Below are 16601 nucleotides of genomic sequence, written 5' to 3'. Positions count from 1 at the left end.
TAGCTCCTTGGTTACTTTCTTTAGCTCCTCCATTGGGGGCCCTGTGATCCATCCAATAGCTGACTGTGAGCTGTTCTTCTTAGTGATGGGTGATGACCTATGACCAGTTTGAATCATCACCAGCGGAAGTGGACCATATCAGAGAAGCTGGTTTGGTCACATTTTCTAATCCCTCAGTCTTAAGATGGAAGCAAAGAGTGACAGTGAAAGGGTGCTGGGCTCTGAGTTGAGAGGGATGTGAGGGGCCTGTGGGCAAGTTAAGTTCTCTGGCCTGCTGCTTTCCAATCTGAAAATGGGAGGAACACAAGGTTATTATAATTAAATAAAGTGATTTGTGGTCAGCACCGAGCATAGTACAGGAAACATAAAATTTTAAATAATATAGTAGAAACATGAAATCACGAGACTCTTGGAGACAGTTTACATTCTGTTATCTGCCAAAGTTGAGAAAGTACTTTCTGACCGTAGAAGTGAGAAGTATCAGACAGAAAAGGCTAGAAAATTTTGTTTGGCTGTATAACGAGACTTAATTTTGTACATGAAAATAAATGTAGTTAAAGGTAATTTAGGGCTTAGAAAGATGGATCACTCGCTGCTCTTACAGAGGACCTGAGTAAGTTTCCTAGCATTTGCTTAGTGGCTCACAACTATTTATAACTCCATTTCCAGGTAATCCAACACCCGCTTCTGTTTTCTTTGGGCAACAGATGTGCATGAAGTACACATCCATAGAAGTACACAAATGTACTCTTTTTTTTTTTTTAATTATTTATTATATGTAAGTACACTGTAGCTGTCTTCAGACACTCCAGAAGAGGGCGCCAGATATTGTTAAGGATGGTTGTGAGCTACCATGTGCTTGCTGGGATTTGAACTCAGGACCTCTGGAAGAGCAGTCAGTGCTCTTAACCGCTGAGCCATCTCTCCAGCCCCACAAATGTACTCTTATACACACAAATGAATAAATTTTTGAAAACTAAGGCAGTGTAGGAAAACTAAAAGGGTTATTTAATATTTTAGAATCAATAAAAATCTTGGATATTTTGAATAAAATTATGTTAAATGTTATAAATAGTTGATAAAATAAGTACAAGTGATAAATGATAATGTAATTATGTTTAGTAATATGAGAAATGTAGCTTAAAACACTTATGTTAGGTAGAGTTGCTTCCATGTATAGGATTTTAGAAAGGATGCTGAAGTTGAAGATCCACATCCCAGGTCAGTTAACACTTAGATCATTAGTGGTTCTCAACCTCCTCTTCCTCTTCCTCCTCATCCTCTTCTTCCTCCTCCTCTTCCCTCCTCCTCCTCCTCCTCCTCCTCCTTCTTCTTCTCCTTTTTTTCTTTTTTTGTTTTGTGACAGAGTTTCTCTGTGTATCCCTGGTTCTTTTTTTTTTTTTAAAGATTTATTTATATGTGAGTATACTGTAGGTGTCTTCAGACACACCAGAAGAGGGCATCAGATCCCATTACAGATGGTTGTGAGCCACCATGTGGTTGTTGGGAATTGAACTCAGAATCTCTGGAGAGCAGTCAATGCTCTTAACCATTGAGCCATCTCTGCAGCCCACTCAGCTGTTAAAGGCTAGGCTCACATCCAAAATATAAGAGATTTCAACCTTCTTAATGCTGTGATACTCTACGCAGTTCCTCATGTTGTGGTGACCTCAACCATAAAATTATTTCATTGCTACTTCATAACTGTAATTTTGCTGCTGTTATGAGTCAAATGTAAATGCTGATATGCAGGATGTCTGATAATGTGAACCCCGTGAAAGGATCATTTGATCCTCAAAGGTGTCACAACCCCAGGTTAGGAATTGCTGATTTAGATGATATTGACCATTTGCAAAAATGCTTTTAAATGGGTCTCACCAATTAATTTCTCTTTAATGTAAGTTCAGTGAGAAGAGGACCTTGTTTCTCCATGTTTATATTATAGTAGGTACTGCGTAAGTAAATACTTTTTTGAATGGGTTGATGGATGGATGGGTGGATAGATGGAGAGATGACTGAATGAAGTTGGTGTACTGAGTGAGGTTAGATGAATGAGGTTAGTTATTCATAACTTGACAGTACTCATCTGACAGCAAATGAAGTTTACTGTTTGTATTTTAATATACTTAGCTCTCTTGTCTTCTCAGCTTGACCGAGCCTACTTGAGACCAGAAGCTCTGTCTTTTTACCTTTGGATGTTATTAGTTGCAGAAAGGGCTTGGAGTTTACCTACTACCCTACAGTGGACCAACCACTGAAGGTCTTTAAATCCCTGGTCACTACTCTGGTTAAATACTGGCTGAGTATATGGAACCTGCAGCCTTTGATGGAAAGTGTGAAGGAAGAGCATCATCACCAGAATTGAGTGACAGCTTGTTAGTATTTTCTGTTTTCTTTTCTTGGTGATTTGGAGATGTCTAGCTTCTTGGCAAAGTTGATTTCTAAGACAAATTTTTATTAGGCTTATGGGTATACAGGAGAAAGATGAAATAATTAAAAATCATCACCCCGCCCACGATTCTCTGGTAGTAAATACCTTGAGGGTTTCTCTTGATAGTCCATTAGCTTGGAATTCCACAGATGCTGCCCTTCGAATGGCAGCCATCCCCAAATCTCCTTCAGTAGCTTTGAGCTCAGTCAGGGTTTGGTTCTATTTCACTACACTGTCTGAGAGGCAATCCTAAGCAAGGCAAGAGAATGCTGGAAGCCTCTCTTCTACATGGTTAATTTTACTGTTAAGCTTATGTTTTAACCAGAGATAGGCACTTTCCTAATTTTAAAAAACAAGAATAATTCCAGCAAAGACAGTAAAATGTAGGAGACTTGAAGTTCACATAGCCAACCTTAAGCTTCACTTTGTCCATAAGAAGTCATGTGAGTGAGCCAGGTCCCTTTGTTGTAAGTCCTAGCCATTTAACTGCCACATGAATCTAATGAAATTGTCAGGTTATAGTAATTACGTCAGTAATCTGATATGTTGTCATTTGAATGGACCATGTGTGTAGAGTCAGTTACTTCTCTCTGTGGGATTAACCCTTTTCACTCATGAAGACCAATTGCAGTCATTAAGCTTTATGGGAAAAGACCTTTTATCATGTTGTCAAGCTAGACAGTGCATTTCTATTATAGTTCTAATTTTGTGTGATTGTGTGTAGCTGCTGATGAACATTTACCTGCTAGGTTTAGGGGACTTCTGACTTAGAGATATTTCTGAGTCTGAGTTACATGTTGTGTGGCACCGCTTACAGATGTCTTCAGTTAAGTGCAGGTAAATAAATGGGACTCTGTATCAGAGGTCAAGAGATTCCTGACTTTCTCTTCAGAGTCAGACTCTGCCAGCCAGTGCAGTAGATTGTGGTCTCCTTGTCATGTTTAGAGAACAGAGGAAGCTGCAGCACAAGTTAACACACACTTGGGCATCTCTTCAAGTATGTCCTTCTGATTCTTCATTTCAGATTCAAGTCCTCTCTCTTAGGAGTTATAATACTTACTGAGAAGCTAGCATCTGTAACATGCAGGACTGTGCTTATCACATTCTTTATATTCTCACAGAGTATCTACCTCTCATGATGAAAGTTGAGCGCAGACGGGTAGATCAGACTAGCTAGGAGCTGAGAACCACATCTCACAATATGAGTCAGGAAAAGCAAGGTGGGAAGGAGACAGAATGACACAGTTGTGAGATGCTCACATTCAAGATTCTCACACGAAGGAAGCGGGTAATTAGAGATAGATTTACTGAACTTGAGAGCAGGGTTTATGAGCCTTACCACTTCACTTGGTTGGGAGGTGCTGTGTGGCTCTGATCACTGTTGGAAAGTTAGCTGCACCTCTTGCTGCTGCCCACTAGATGCCAGTAGCACTCTTCACCATGATAAGCACAGTCCTGTAGATGATGACAGACTGCCAAAAGTTCCAAAGAGGCAAAATTGTTCCCTTGTGAAAATCATTATGAGATGTGTATTATGTGTATTACAGAGAGATAATGTGAATGATCCAATAGTGAAGATAAGATACAGTAGTAGATTGTTTTCAGTTCATTAAAGATTTTAAAAAGTAGAAAAAGTCAAATAAGGTAACTGGAACAAAAATAAAAAACTGTAAGACCAATGGCAAGATGGCCCTCTTAAGTCCAATTATTTATTACATTAAATATAAAAGCCTAAATCAAACTTGGCTGCATGGGAAATTTTATTTTTGCATTGTTTCAAACTTTTTTGAGTATACATAGCTATTGCATTATACTTAAAAATTTCAGAGTTTTGTTCTAGTTAAATTTCAATAGCCATATGTGGCCAGTGGTTATGTTGTTTTACACTGTAGGACTACATACTCCATTTAAAAATTAGAGATTGTCAGACTGGATAAAAGAATAAAAAGCAAGCTCTACACTTAAATATGAAGATACGGATGGCTTACAGGTAAGAGGCTGCAGTAAGTTATTCCCATGAATATTTATCGTAAGAACATTGGATGGGCTGTCTTTAAATCAAACAAAGTAGTCTTTGTCTGATAGAAACTGAAGACAGAAAGATGCTTCATAATGAAACAAAAAATCAAGTGTATTCTAAAATGCAATCATTAAAAATAACACCTTCAAAGTAAAAATAAAAACTAAAAGAAGTGAAGGAGAAGGAGAAATTGTCAAATCAGTGACACTTAAACATTTTAGGACAATTTCTTGATACTTTGAGAGGACATTTAGATGAAGTTAGAGATAATTTAGAAGGCTTGAACAATGTGCTCACAGTTTTACTTAATTGGTGTCTATCAATACTATACTCCTCAGTGACAAAAAGCCACGTTTGAAGTCAAGCAAGTCATAAACTACAGATAGCATGGCTCATTTGTAAAGCATTCCTGCTTTAACTGGCTTCCCAGCTGTTCCTCTTTGTTTTTTTGTTTCTCCCAGTACTAGAGATTGGATTCAGGGCATGGAATAGCCCAGGCAAGTACTCTGCTACTGAACTACATCTCCTTCACTGCCCCCCTTTAAAATTTAAGTTAGCATACAAAGTGATGGGCTTCATTGTGATATTTCAAATCGGTACATTTTCAAGTACACCACGCCAGAGCATATTCTGGAGTATTTTACAAAGTTCACTAAATTGAAGAGGATGGAGAATGTAATTAAATTGGCATCAAGAACCAGCAGAATACAATAGCACTCTAATAACAGCAGTAGAACCTAGTTAAATGTGGGTAAGTTACTCAATGTTGTGCTTCTCCAGGGGAGACAGAGGTCTAGAAAACACCAGAGAAACAGTCTGTTGATATTCATTTGGGAAATGGAAGTTAAAACCAGAGAAAAATCACCATGAACTCATTAAATGAATAGAATCAAACGACAGAGAGAGATTGGCACAATGTAGAGAAATTAGAACTCTCTTATTTTGATGATAGGAAAACAAAATGTAGAGCCGTAGTTCAGTTGTTTTTCAAAATATCATATTTAACGTTATAATTTCAAAACTTCTTTTGATTATGCCTAAGTGAAATAAAAATATGTATCCACATAAATAATCATACATGAATGATTATACCAGCATTATTCATAATAGCCAGAAGCCAGAAAGAATTTTACTTCTGTCAGCTGGTGAATGGTCATTGCAATCAGAAGGAGCAGGGATGATCTTAGAGAGACTGTAATAGATGACATGAGTCAGACGCAGACTCTGCTGTGTTTTCCTCTCTGTGACTTATCAGTATTGAAATTGATATGCTTTAATTAATATTTTAGCATTATTTTATTAATCCTCATAATATTAGCTAACAAGCCATGAATAAAAGCTTTCAAACCATTTTTCAAGATTTTTTGAATGGCGAACTGCTTGGCTTTCTGAAGAGACTTAGGCAAACACTCTGGGAGGACCCAGGGACTTCACTTCTCTTATGTCAGCATAATAGTGTGAGGCAGCTTCCTGTGGTAAGGTATTGCTAACGGCCAGAATTTGGAAAGAGAAGTGGTGGGAGGGAGAGAATTGAAAGAAGCCATGGAGACATGAAGGGAAGGGGCTGAGCTGTTAAGCTGGAGTTTGGATAATTTCCCTAAGTGTGGAGTACCCTGAGGAGCAGATGTGCTGAGAGCTGGCATGAGTTGGAGCGCTGTGGAGATGGCCAGCCAGTGAACTGGTGGGAGCAAAGCTTTACCTGGTTTAGTCTATTACTTAGGCCCAGCTTTATTTGAAGAGGTAAAGCAGGAAGCAGGAGGGACCTAGTGAAAACATAGTTATTTGTAGGTGATGGCCAGCAGTCTGTTGGTGATAATGATAATCAGAAGAGGAAGACAGGGCTGTGGCTTGAACCACTGGGCCAAACCAGAGAGGAGCAGGGTTTTGTTTCTTGTAGCTGTATATGTAAGGAAAGAATCCTATAGTTTCAGATTGTGTCCCATACACTTGACTTGGGAGTGTTATTACTCAAAGGCACCAATTAGAAATCTGGAACAAAAGCACTAGATTGTCCTTTGATAGCTGTTCCCTTCCCTTGCATCTAAGGCCTGTTGGGCAGTTCTGGCTCGGGCAGAGCTGCCAGTAAGGCCCAACAGTTGAACTGAAGACATCCTTTCTTGTCTTGAGTTTGCTGTGGTGAGTACAATGCAAGCATCTTGCATATGTGGCCAGACAGTTCTCCTGAAGCTGATTGGTCAGGAGGTTGACGTTCCTCAGTTAGGTTTTGGGCATCACGTGATTGTTGAGACAGTAGAAATTGGAGATGTGTATTGCTTTGTGAAATGAAATGACAGTCACTGAAGTCTTCCTTTATAGGACCCCAGGGTGACTAAAATGTAAAAGTGGATTTTGAGACTAAAGAAAGCACGCTTAAAGTAGAAATTCAAACACTGAATAGAAAAAAGCCACAGATTTGTCTTGTTCAAGATTTTTCTGCACACACTTGAGTTAGTTTGGGGATCTTAAAAGTTCAAGCTATTTTCTTGCTGGGTTAGCTAGCTTTCCTTCAGCGAGTAGAACTATTCATCATTCCTCCCAAGACCTTCTTAGCTGTGTTCAAAATTAGGGTCATCTTCCCTGACAGTTTTCATTGCCCATTAGTTGTGCGTGAATGCTTCAGAAAAACCTTGAATAGTAAATCCTGGGGTGGATTAGTCTCCATGGGGACATCAGTCTTGTTTGATCTCGGCATTCATTGAGTTCTCAGTCTGCTATGTCACCATGGAATATGTGTTCCTGTAAGAAGGGCTGTAAGAGCAGGAGTTGCCGGTTGAACAGCAGTGAAGGAAGCTCAGACCAGTCACTGAGCAGTCCAAGGTTGGGTCGTAGTGCTCAGTAAACACTGTTTAGTTGGGAGAGTCCACGTTTGGACTTCTATTACTTTTGGTATACCGTTTGGAAAGAGCCTTACTTTGTAAAGTCTTTTTATTGAGAGAGTCAGGATTTAAAATACACAAAAATCAGATTAAGGCAAAGCACTTAGTATTAACAATTTAATTTTAAAAGAAAATCTGTATGTTCAATAGTAATAGTAGCTCTTTTCTTTCTGTATATATTTATTAAAACCATTTGTGGTAAGTCCTTTATCATAAATTTTAAATCCAGTGATAGTGCTTATAAATATAAGAAGGTAATACTTTTTTTTTAAATTAAAAATTTCATGCCAGTGGATTTATCTAGAGAGTCACCTTAGTTATGTATACTTACTTGAATTCTTAAAATTGCTTCTAAGCTGTTAGTTCCTATAAGGAGCTTGTTTTCTGCTTGATTATCTCTATACATCAGCTTCACAGAGCTCATACTTGAATGCAATTTAATATCACCTGGATGTGGGGAATCATTATAGAAATAAAAGTAAAAGCTTTTCTGATTATGAACAGACATGTAAAAACTCTTCAGTTCTGAAACTTTAGCAGTATGTCAAACACAGTGGTTTCAGATAACAAAGAACTGTTTTATTAATTAAAGTTACAAATACACAAATAAAAATAGCGAAAACCCCAGATTTTCCATTTTTGGTTTTTCAGAAGAAAATAACTCTTCATCGTCCAGCAGAGACATGTCGTCAGATCCAGCACATAGTACAGTAGTGGGGATATAGTCCTGGTCCTGAGAATGGTAATGCAGACCCAGTAAAGAGGAAGGCACAGAGCAAAGAACAAGCAGTGGCAGCGCTGCATGGGAGCCCCATTAGGATGCTTGGACCAGGGTGCTTGACTGAGTGCTTCTTCTGTATCCCCCATCCAGTGAGCTTACCTGAGCTTCTCATGCAATGACCTTTAGGGCTCTTAACTATAGGTTTTTAAAAGATAAAACAATAATCTTACCCAGACAGTGTAAACGCATGTCTGACTTAATCGACCTGTTATTTGCTATAAAACCAGTAAACATGAAAATTGTTTCAAAGAGCATTTGTATATAATTTAATGAAGTAGGTGATTGAGATTTGATTGCTAGTAGATTAAAGCAACTACTAATTATCTAACATTAGGTAGTATTCATTCCCGTCAAAAAAACTCTACAGGTTAACCTCTGTCCCTGCAGAGCCGTAAAATAACATATTCAGAAGAAAACCAGCAGTAGGTTTTTGCGTCCTAGAAGAACAGGCTGGGAGAGGTGGCTTTGGGTGGCTTTGGAAGGAGGAGGTTCTGTTCTCTGAAGTCTTTACCCTCCTCATCTTTACCCCTTTGGAAAATCCTCTCAACCGACTTCCTCTCTGCTAATTACTCTGAGCCTAGCTTGTCTTGGGGCATCACGGAGGCCCAGGAAGGCAGTTGGGCGAGGAGACAGGTGGGTTTGTTAGGATAAATAAGCACTCATTTGGGGACAGTTTGGCTGGAAGTGAGACCTGGCCTATTAATATTCATGTCATCTCTACATGGTGCTTTGGAAACGGAAACTGCACTGCATAGCTCGTTAATCACCAAAGCTTAGCCATCTTTCCTCGGAATTCAAGGTGAATTTTTTTGTATAGCTGAGGGGAGCTTTATTTGTGTGTGTGTGTGTGTTATCAGCTAAATCCTTGAAACAGAAGATCTTGTGAAATTTTTCTGATTTTTTTCCTTTGTACAACCTAAACTGCAAGCTGCAGACTTGGAAAGAAGCATTAAGTATTGCTAACCCCATCCCTGACAGACTTACAGGGAAATAAAAGGTAGCAGTTGTAGTTTACATGACCTTGCTCTTCAGGGCCCTCTGTGTAATTGTGTAAACACCAGGTCTTTGGGAATGGGCCATTCAGACTGAACACAAGTTGGCCCAAGTTTGCTTATTGGTCTCCTTTCATTTGTATCTTACCATTTGTTTCTCAAAACTGAAATAGAAGGCAAGTCCTGTTTTTTGTTTGATTTTTTTTTTAACCTTAAAGTTTGTAGGCTCCTTGTATTTTAAAGACAGAAAAATGTGGCTTATGCCTTGTTGCGTGTGCCAGAGCGTCCTCAAGACCAGTGCTGTCTCACAGTGCCGAGATGCCGTTAGCCTTCCTGACTCTCTTTCTCTTGAGTGGACAGACTGTTTTCTAGAGGCTCCTTGATGTTAGCAGGTTAAATGCACAGGCAGACATGAGACTCAGGTTGTCTTCTGATACAGGTTTGAAAAAAATGCAGAACCATGTAACTGTTCTCTGGTATTGTTTTTTTGTTTTGTTGTTTTTTTGTTTTGTTTTGTTTTGACTTGTTTTATCTCAGAAAGTGCAGTATCTTTTTTTTCCCCTATCACAGACTGAATGAAACATATTGAACTTACTGTTATTTTTAAATGAATTATTAGATATATTTTTAAAAATCTCACTTTTGATAAATTGGTAAATATCTGTAAATGTATTCTATTAGACAAAAACTCTTGGGAGTTCTCTATACTTTTCTAAGTAAAAAGGGGTTTTGAGACCTGTTAGCTTACATGATGTCCTTGGCTTTAAGGTAAATAGCCCTTTACTTTTTTTCTCAAATAGTGTGCTTTCCCTATGTAATATGTAATTTTTTCTCCCATTGTCTTCGTGACAGTTGATCAGTGTTGACAAAAGGCCTTAACTAAAGAGATTTAAGACTGTGTTGGCCACACATTAATGAAGTGGCATTCTCAAGTCACTAAGCATTGGTGACATGGGTGCTTCCTTAGCAAGGGCTTCTGAGCTTCTTGAAGAAAGGGAGCTTTTATTCTCAGACTTAGCTCTTTCTGATCTCAGTGAAATGATGGTGGAAGAGGAGAGCCAGGCATGTCCAACCTTTTGATGTTGTGACATGATGATGTCACCTACAGAGTTCACACTAGAGAACCTTGCAATTGAATTAGAGAAAAAAAAACAAACGAAAGAAAATAGCACCAGGCCTATTTTATGCATATCTTGTGTTCCCTTGGATTCAGGGCAGAATATCTATGTAAATTTGATATTTTTCTACATACGTTTCTCTGTTCTTTTATTATTCTTCAATGATACATAGTAGTATGGGTACATGGATTTGATACTTGGAGTTATAGATCACTTTTATTTTGTTGCTTAAAATAGCATAGTAATAAATTATCTCTCTTGGTTAACTCCTCTGCTCCTTTGAGTGGATCAGTTGCTTGAGTACTGACACTGGAATCCAATGAGCCCATTTGTGTATTTGCTGCCCAATCCTAAAGTCTCAATCACTTCTCCTAGCACTGGTTTCTTTGATTGCAGAAAATGTACCAAGATCTTGGCAGTCGGGTGTGCTCATTTCTCCTTGGGTGTTTCTTTTAGGTCCTCCCAGCTGACAGAAAAAGGAACGTTTGTGTATAGTAACTCTGAGTATGTACATCCTTATAGTATGCACATTTCTGTGTGTAACCATCTGTGTTTACAGCAAGCCGGGCATGAGTTCTCACAGTCAACTAGAACACATCATCACTGGATCTCTAGCTAGCCACAGCAGTGAGAACCCACCACATATTATGTTTGTTTAATTGTTTGGTCCCCTGTAGCCGTGGGAAGCAGTTGTATCGCAGTGTAGTCAGTACATGCGCTTCCTTTTGTTTTCACCCGCACAGCTGCTTTCATTTCCAGACCTGATTATTTCACCTTTTTCTCTATTCAGCTCTTTCAGGAAGACTATTTCATACATTTGTGCTACAGTTACATTTTGTTTTTAAGTTTATGTGCCTTCATAAGACTTTCTAAATGATTTTCAGAATTTTGCAGAATTAATATTTACTCTCATTTAAACTGCTGACTTTTGATGAAAATGCTTAACATGATGTCTTTGCTGTTACGGTATCATACAGAACAGTCTTGTCCCCTAAAAGGGCCCATGTTTCATCCATATTAATCCCTCACTAGACCTCTCAAAGGCTTGATAATAGGCTTGCTGCAGTTTTGATTGGGATTGTACTGTCTGTGCAGCAACTTGAAAGAGCTGTTATCATAACAGTTTCAATCAAGAAAAATGTGTTGGCTAAAGAGATGGCTCATTGGTTAAGAGCACTGACTGCTCTTCCAGAGGTCCTGAGTTCAATTCCCAGCAGCCATATGGTGGCTCACAACCACCTGTAATGGGATCCTATGCCCTCTTCTGGTGTGTCTGAAGAATAGTGACAGTGCATTCACACACATAAAATAAGCAGTAAATTAATCTTTTAAAAAATGTGTTGTTCCATTTATTCAGGTTTTTGGCTTCCTTCATATAAGTTTTATACTTTACAGTGAATAGAATCCATACATGTAAGCTTTAATCTTAGCTTTCTTTTCATTGTGTTTTTAATTTTACATTCCCATCATTGTTATTATAAAGGAAGAGAATTGAATTTCACATCTTAACCTTTCAATCTAGGCTTTGCTATAATTACTTATTAGTTACAGTATTTCTTCATTCTTTGGGACTTTTTTTACAGTCACGTCATCTGTAAAGAAAGAGTTGATTTTTTCTTCCTTACTCTGAATTAAACCCTTTCTCCCTGTCCTCCTCCTTCCTTTCCTTCACTTCTTTCTCTTCCACCTCTCCTTTCCCCTTCCCCACAGTTTCTCTCCTCAGGACCTGTACTCCCATCTACTTCCCCACACCCCTTTATTCCCTTCCGCCCTCATTATCTTAGCTGGGACTTCAAAACTGACACTGATAGGACCCTATCTTCATAATCTGAGGGGGGAAGGAGAGAGAAACATCAAGTTTCTTATTGTTAACTACACTGTTAGCTATGGTTTTTGTGGATGTTTTTAAACAGCTTGAGACATCTCTTCCCTGTCGCTTGTAGAAGTTTTTGTTCAGCTGTTGGAATGTGTCACATATTTCCTGATAAATGGACTGAATATTGTTTGTGTGTGTGTGTGTGTGTGTGTGTGTGTGTGTGTGTGTATGTGTAGTCCGGTGGATGAGGTGGGTCACATTAATTATTTTTTTCTCTTTCTTTTTCTCCTTTCTTTTATTCTTTTCTTTTCTTCCCCTTACTCTTCTCCCTCCTTCCCTCCCTCCTTCTTTCCCATCCTCTTTATTTTTAAAGATTGAGTTTTTCAGGCTAACTCACTCTTTATCTGGATGGTGGTCACAAAAAAACAAATTTTAGGACTTATTAACTCAAACAAAATAAAAACCTATTTAGATTAAGAGATCTTTTTAATGTAGAGAAAATGACTTCCTGCTGCTGTGCCTGTGTCTGCTTCTTCATAGGCAGAGCACCCTGCTGATGGACCAGAATGTGGTTATGGCTCCTTTCACCAGCAGTACTGGCTCGATGGGAAGATCATTGCTGTGGGGGTGTTAGACATTCTCCCGTACTGTGTGTCTTCTGTGTATCTCTACTACGATCCTGATTATTCATTTCTGTCTTTGGGTGTCTATTCAGCATTAAGGTAAGACTGCTTTGTATAGTTGTAATGAATTATATCAATTTATCTATATTTCATTGTGTAATAGGAGGAGCCCTCCTTTTGATAGTATGCTACTTTGCTGGTACAATAGTCCCATAGCTGTATATTAATATGTAAAAGTAACAGTTTTAGGATTCTGGAGAGATGACTCCGCAGTTTAAAGCACTTCCCGTTCTTTCATAGGATAGGAATTCAGTTGCCAGCACTCTTAGATAGCTGCTGACAACCACTTGTAACTCCAGCCCCAGGGAACCCTGCTAGCCCTCTTCTGGCTTCTATAGGAACTTGCATGTAATATGTGTGTGTGTGTGTGTGTGTGTGTGTGTGTGTGCACGCACGCGCACGCATGCAAGCATTTACACATAAGCATGTATATACTCACATGCACATGGGGAGGGGGGGAATAAAATAAACCTATCTCAAAAAGATCACAGCTTTAGAAATGATGCCATTGTTTGATGGTAATTCTCTAGCTTTTAATGTTTTTATATATTCTATGAGTATAAGAAATCATTGTGGATTCCTGTGAGATTGCTTAGCAGGTAAAGTGCTTTCTGGGTAAGACTGATGTCCTGAGTTTCATCCCTAGGCCTCATGTAAAGGTGGTAGAATAGGAGTGAGTCCAAAAAGGCCATGACATATTCATTCTCTCCACCCCCATTGTACACACAATAATAGTAAATATGGTTTTCAAAAGGAAACCAAGTGTTTAGATTTTTCATATATGTTTATTCCCTGTCAGAATCATTTATATCCCTTAAATGTAATATTATTTATATTGTTATCACTATCATATATATTCTCTCAGTATGAATTAAAGATATAACAAATGTGGTATGGATGAATTAAAGGAATCTTCTGAGAGAAATACAGTTAGAGAGTTGCCCCTTTTTTTTTCCCCTAAGGACAGGGACACCTTTGACCGCCATTTTATTAGGTACATGGTTTTGTGAACATGTAGAGTGTAGACCCATGGACTCAGAAGGAGTGGTGTCATTAAGCAGTCTTACAAGACTTACATGTTTAGTATGCTGCTGACAGTAGAAGCATCATGACGGATGTGGTTGTCCAAGTATACAAATCAGCAGTGGGGAATTCCTGATTGTCTGCTGGTATCTGTGGCCCTTGTTAGAGAATGATTTCCTATTTGTGGCCATAGCTCCAAATACATGTTACACAGCACAAATGTCTTTAATGGCAAGAAGGTTGTGGTGGGGTGTCGTCTTTAGAGTATTTGTTTCTGTTCTTTTTTCTGCTAATCTGTATCTCTAACTAAAAGGAGGAGGGTTGTAACATGGTTTTTGCTTTTGTTTTTAGGTAGCTTGAGTCTCTTTTTCCCTCTGTGCTTTTCTTACTGTTTGAGTCTTGCAGTTACATTACATTATTATGAATGTATTATGCTGCCAGATTATCTTAGGTTTTTTGTTTGTTTGTTTGTTTGTTTTTTGAGACAGGGTTTCTCTGTGTAGCCCTGGCTGTCCTGGAACTCACTTTGTAGACCAGGCTGGCCTTGAACTCAGAAATTCGCCTGCCTCTGCCTCCCGAGTGCTGGGCTTAAAGGCGTGCGCCACCACACCCGGCTAGACTATCTTAGAGCTAGTGAAGGTGGTCAAATTCAGGCTGTATTTTGAAGAGCGAGCCCATTGACTTGCTGGATAGTTGAGGATGGCTTATGGATTTGGGTAAGTGATAGTGCAGTGATCCAAAATAGGCAGAGCTGAAAAAACAAGTGCCTTCTTGACTAGCCAGTGTGTGGTCACGAGCTGCTGAGTGTAGGTGGCCGTGCTGTGTCCATTTGCTTGGGCACATACATTCTTTCCATAGTTGGAGTCTTGAAAGTTGATTAGATCTAGGAACAGTAACACTTAATCTGTTAAGGAAGCATTTGAAATATATACTTTTTTGATAACCTTTCAGAGATTTAAATTTGTACTTGAAAAATGAACACAGTATTCCATCAATTAGTATTCAGGAGGTTGAGATTGGAGGATTGGGAGTTTGAGGTCAGCCTGGGGCTACAAAGCAAGTTATGAGATAGGTTTCACTAGAAAGTAAAACCCTGTCTAACAGAAGATAACAAAAGCTCTTGAATGTTATATATCCATTGCTACTATTAGAAAGAAGAACGAGAAAGAAAACTTTCAAAAGGCAAAAAATGTTCTGCATGCTTAGAAATTACTAACCCTCTCTTATACAGCCTGCTTATTCAGCTGGACAAGTAGAGAAATTTTGTGCCAAGATTTATCCTACTACAAATTATAACACTTCATATATAAGCCTTGCAGTGAAGACTCAGCTTCTCTGATTGAGCAGTCCTCATCTCTGCTAACAAATAGAGAAGGCATGGAGAGCGAGCGAGCGTGTGCTGTCTATCATCCCTCTCAGTCTAAGGAAATTGTTTGTCCACCATGCTACACAAAGAGTTATGAATCATATATGCAGAAAGGGCTGAGTGTAAATGCATATATAACTTTTCTTGAAATTTATTGGCTATTAAATTTTTTAAAGATTTATTTTATTTATATGAGTACACTGTAGCTGTCATATATGGGCATCGGGTCCCATTACAGATGTTTATGAGCCACTGTGTGGTTGCTGGGAATTGAACTCAGGACCTCTGTAAGAGCACAGTCAGTGCTCTTAACCTCTGAGCCATCTCTCCAGCTCTCGCTATTAAATTTTTAAAATTTTGTTGTGTTGTTAAAACAGCTCAGATTCCTTGAACATTTTAGGGCATAGTGAATAATATTATACCTTTATTTTATGTCATATTGTTTGTAGATCAGCTCTTTTTTCCTATTAAAGTATAAAATCTGAACCTAGAAGTATTTATTTGAAATAATTTAGAGGTTATTGGGGGTATCTCTGTAGTAATAATCATATTGTGTTTAAAATAAAGATAGTTTTCTCTTAGAGTTGAGTATTTTGAGTCTTTCCATTATGTTTTATTTGAAAATTGAAACCAAAATTAACTGCATGGTTTTTGTTTTTTGTTTTCTTTTGGCAGAGAAATTGCTTTTACTAGACAACTGCATGAGAAAACATCGCAACTCAGCTATTATTATATGGGTTTCTACATTCATTCCTGTCCCAAGATGAGATACAAGGTAATATCAGCTTCATGCCTGTGCCAGTTTTCATTACAGAAGATGAATTTTCAGTACAATGTGCATCTTGGGGCACACCACTTGGCGTGTAGGTAGTCCATGTGGGCATGGATTATTAAGGAGACAATTTTGCTCGCTCATAAAGAGTTCTTTCTGCAGTGAGAAGGACCATAGCCTCCTCTATGCTGATATGGACTATGCAATCACTGTTGTGAGATTTAAGGATGTTTTGCCATTTCCTTTAAAAAAAAATAGTTGTCAACAGTCTCTTTAGTGAAGACCGTTGATACTTCTTCAGTGGTAGTGTGGAGCTACGGAGGATCAGACTGCTCTCCACTGAGACCATCACTCTTGTCTGCTTCACTGATTGGTGGTTTGCTCTGAAGACCATAGAAATACAGTGGGGGCCTCCTTTTTAAAGTGTGTATTGAAGGTGATGCTGGGGAAGTTGTAGCATAAAACAGGGTCATGTAGCGGTTGGTAGATGGCCTAGGAGGACATTGGGTTTTCTTCCACAGAGTGGAGGAGGAAGGACGGAGGGGCTCAAATGAAGAGTAGGTGTGATGGAGGAGGCAGGAGTCAGAGTGCCAAACCCATGAGGCCTTCATAGAAGAAAGAACAAGTAGACACTTGAGAGACCTGTCCTGTCTATAAACAGGATTTAGTTTTTCTAAATAATGTAAAACAACTTAAAAACACGTGAAAGCAAAAACTGTTTAC

At 38.7% G+C, this 16601-nt stretch overlaps 1 protein-coding gene across 9 annotated transcripts in view; it reads left to right on the top strand.

Annotated features, from left to right (window-relative positions):
* The window catches only part of Ate1 (arginyltransferase 1), a 129127-nt gene that overhangs the window by 40608 nt on the left and 71918 nt on the right, over positions 1-16601 (top strand). For all 9 annotated transcript variants that reach the window (NM_001271343.1, NM_001029895.3, NM_001136054.2 and 6 more), the window contains 2 exons: positions 12575-12756; positions 15782-15881. In NM_001271343.1, coding sequence (NP_001258272.1) covers positions 12575-12756; positions 15782-15881 — 282 coding nt within the window. The remainder of the gene's footprint in view (positions 1-12574; positions 12757-15781; positions 15882-16601) is intronic.

Source organism: Mus musculus, chromosome 7 (genome assembly GCF_000001635.26).
Source record: "Mus musculus strain C57BL/6J chromosome 7, GRCm38.p6 C57BL/6J".
NCBI lineage: Eukaryota > Metazoa > Chordata > Mammalia > Rodentia > Muridae > Mus > Mus musculus.
Note: the sequence above shows the minus strand (reverse complement) of the source record. Positions and strands in the feature narration are given on the sequence as shown.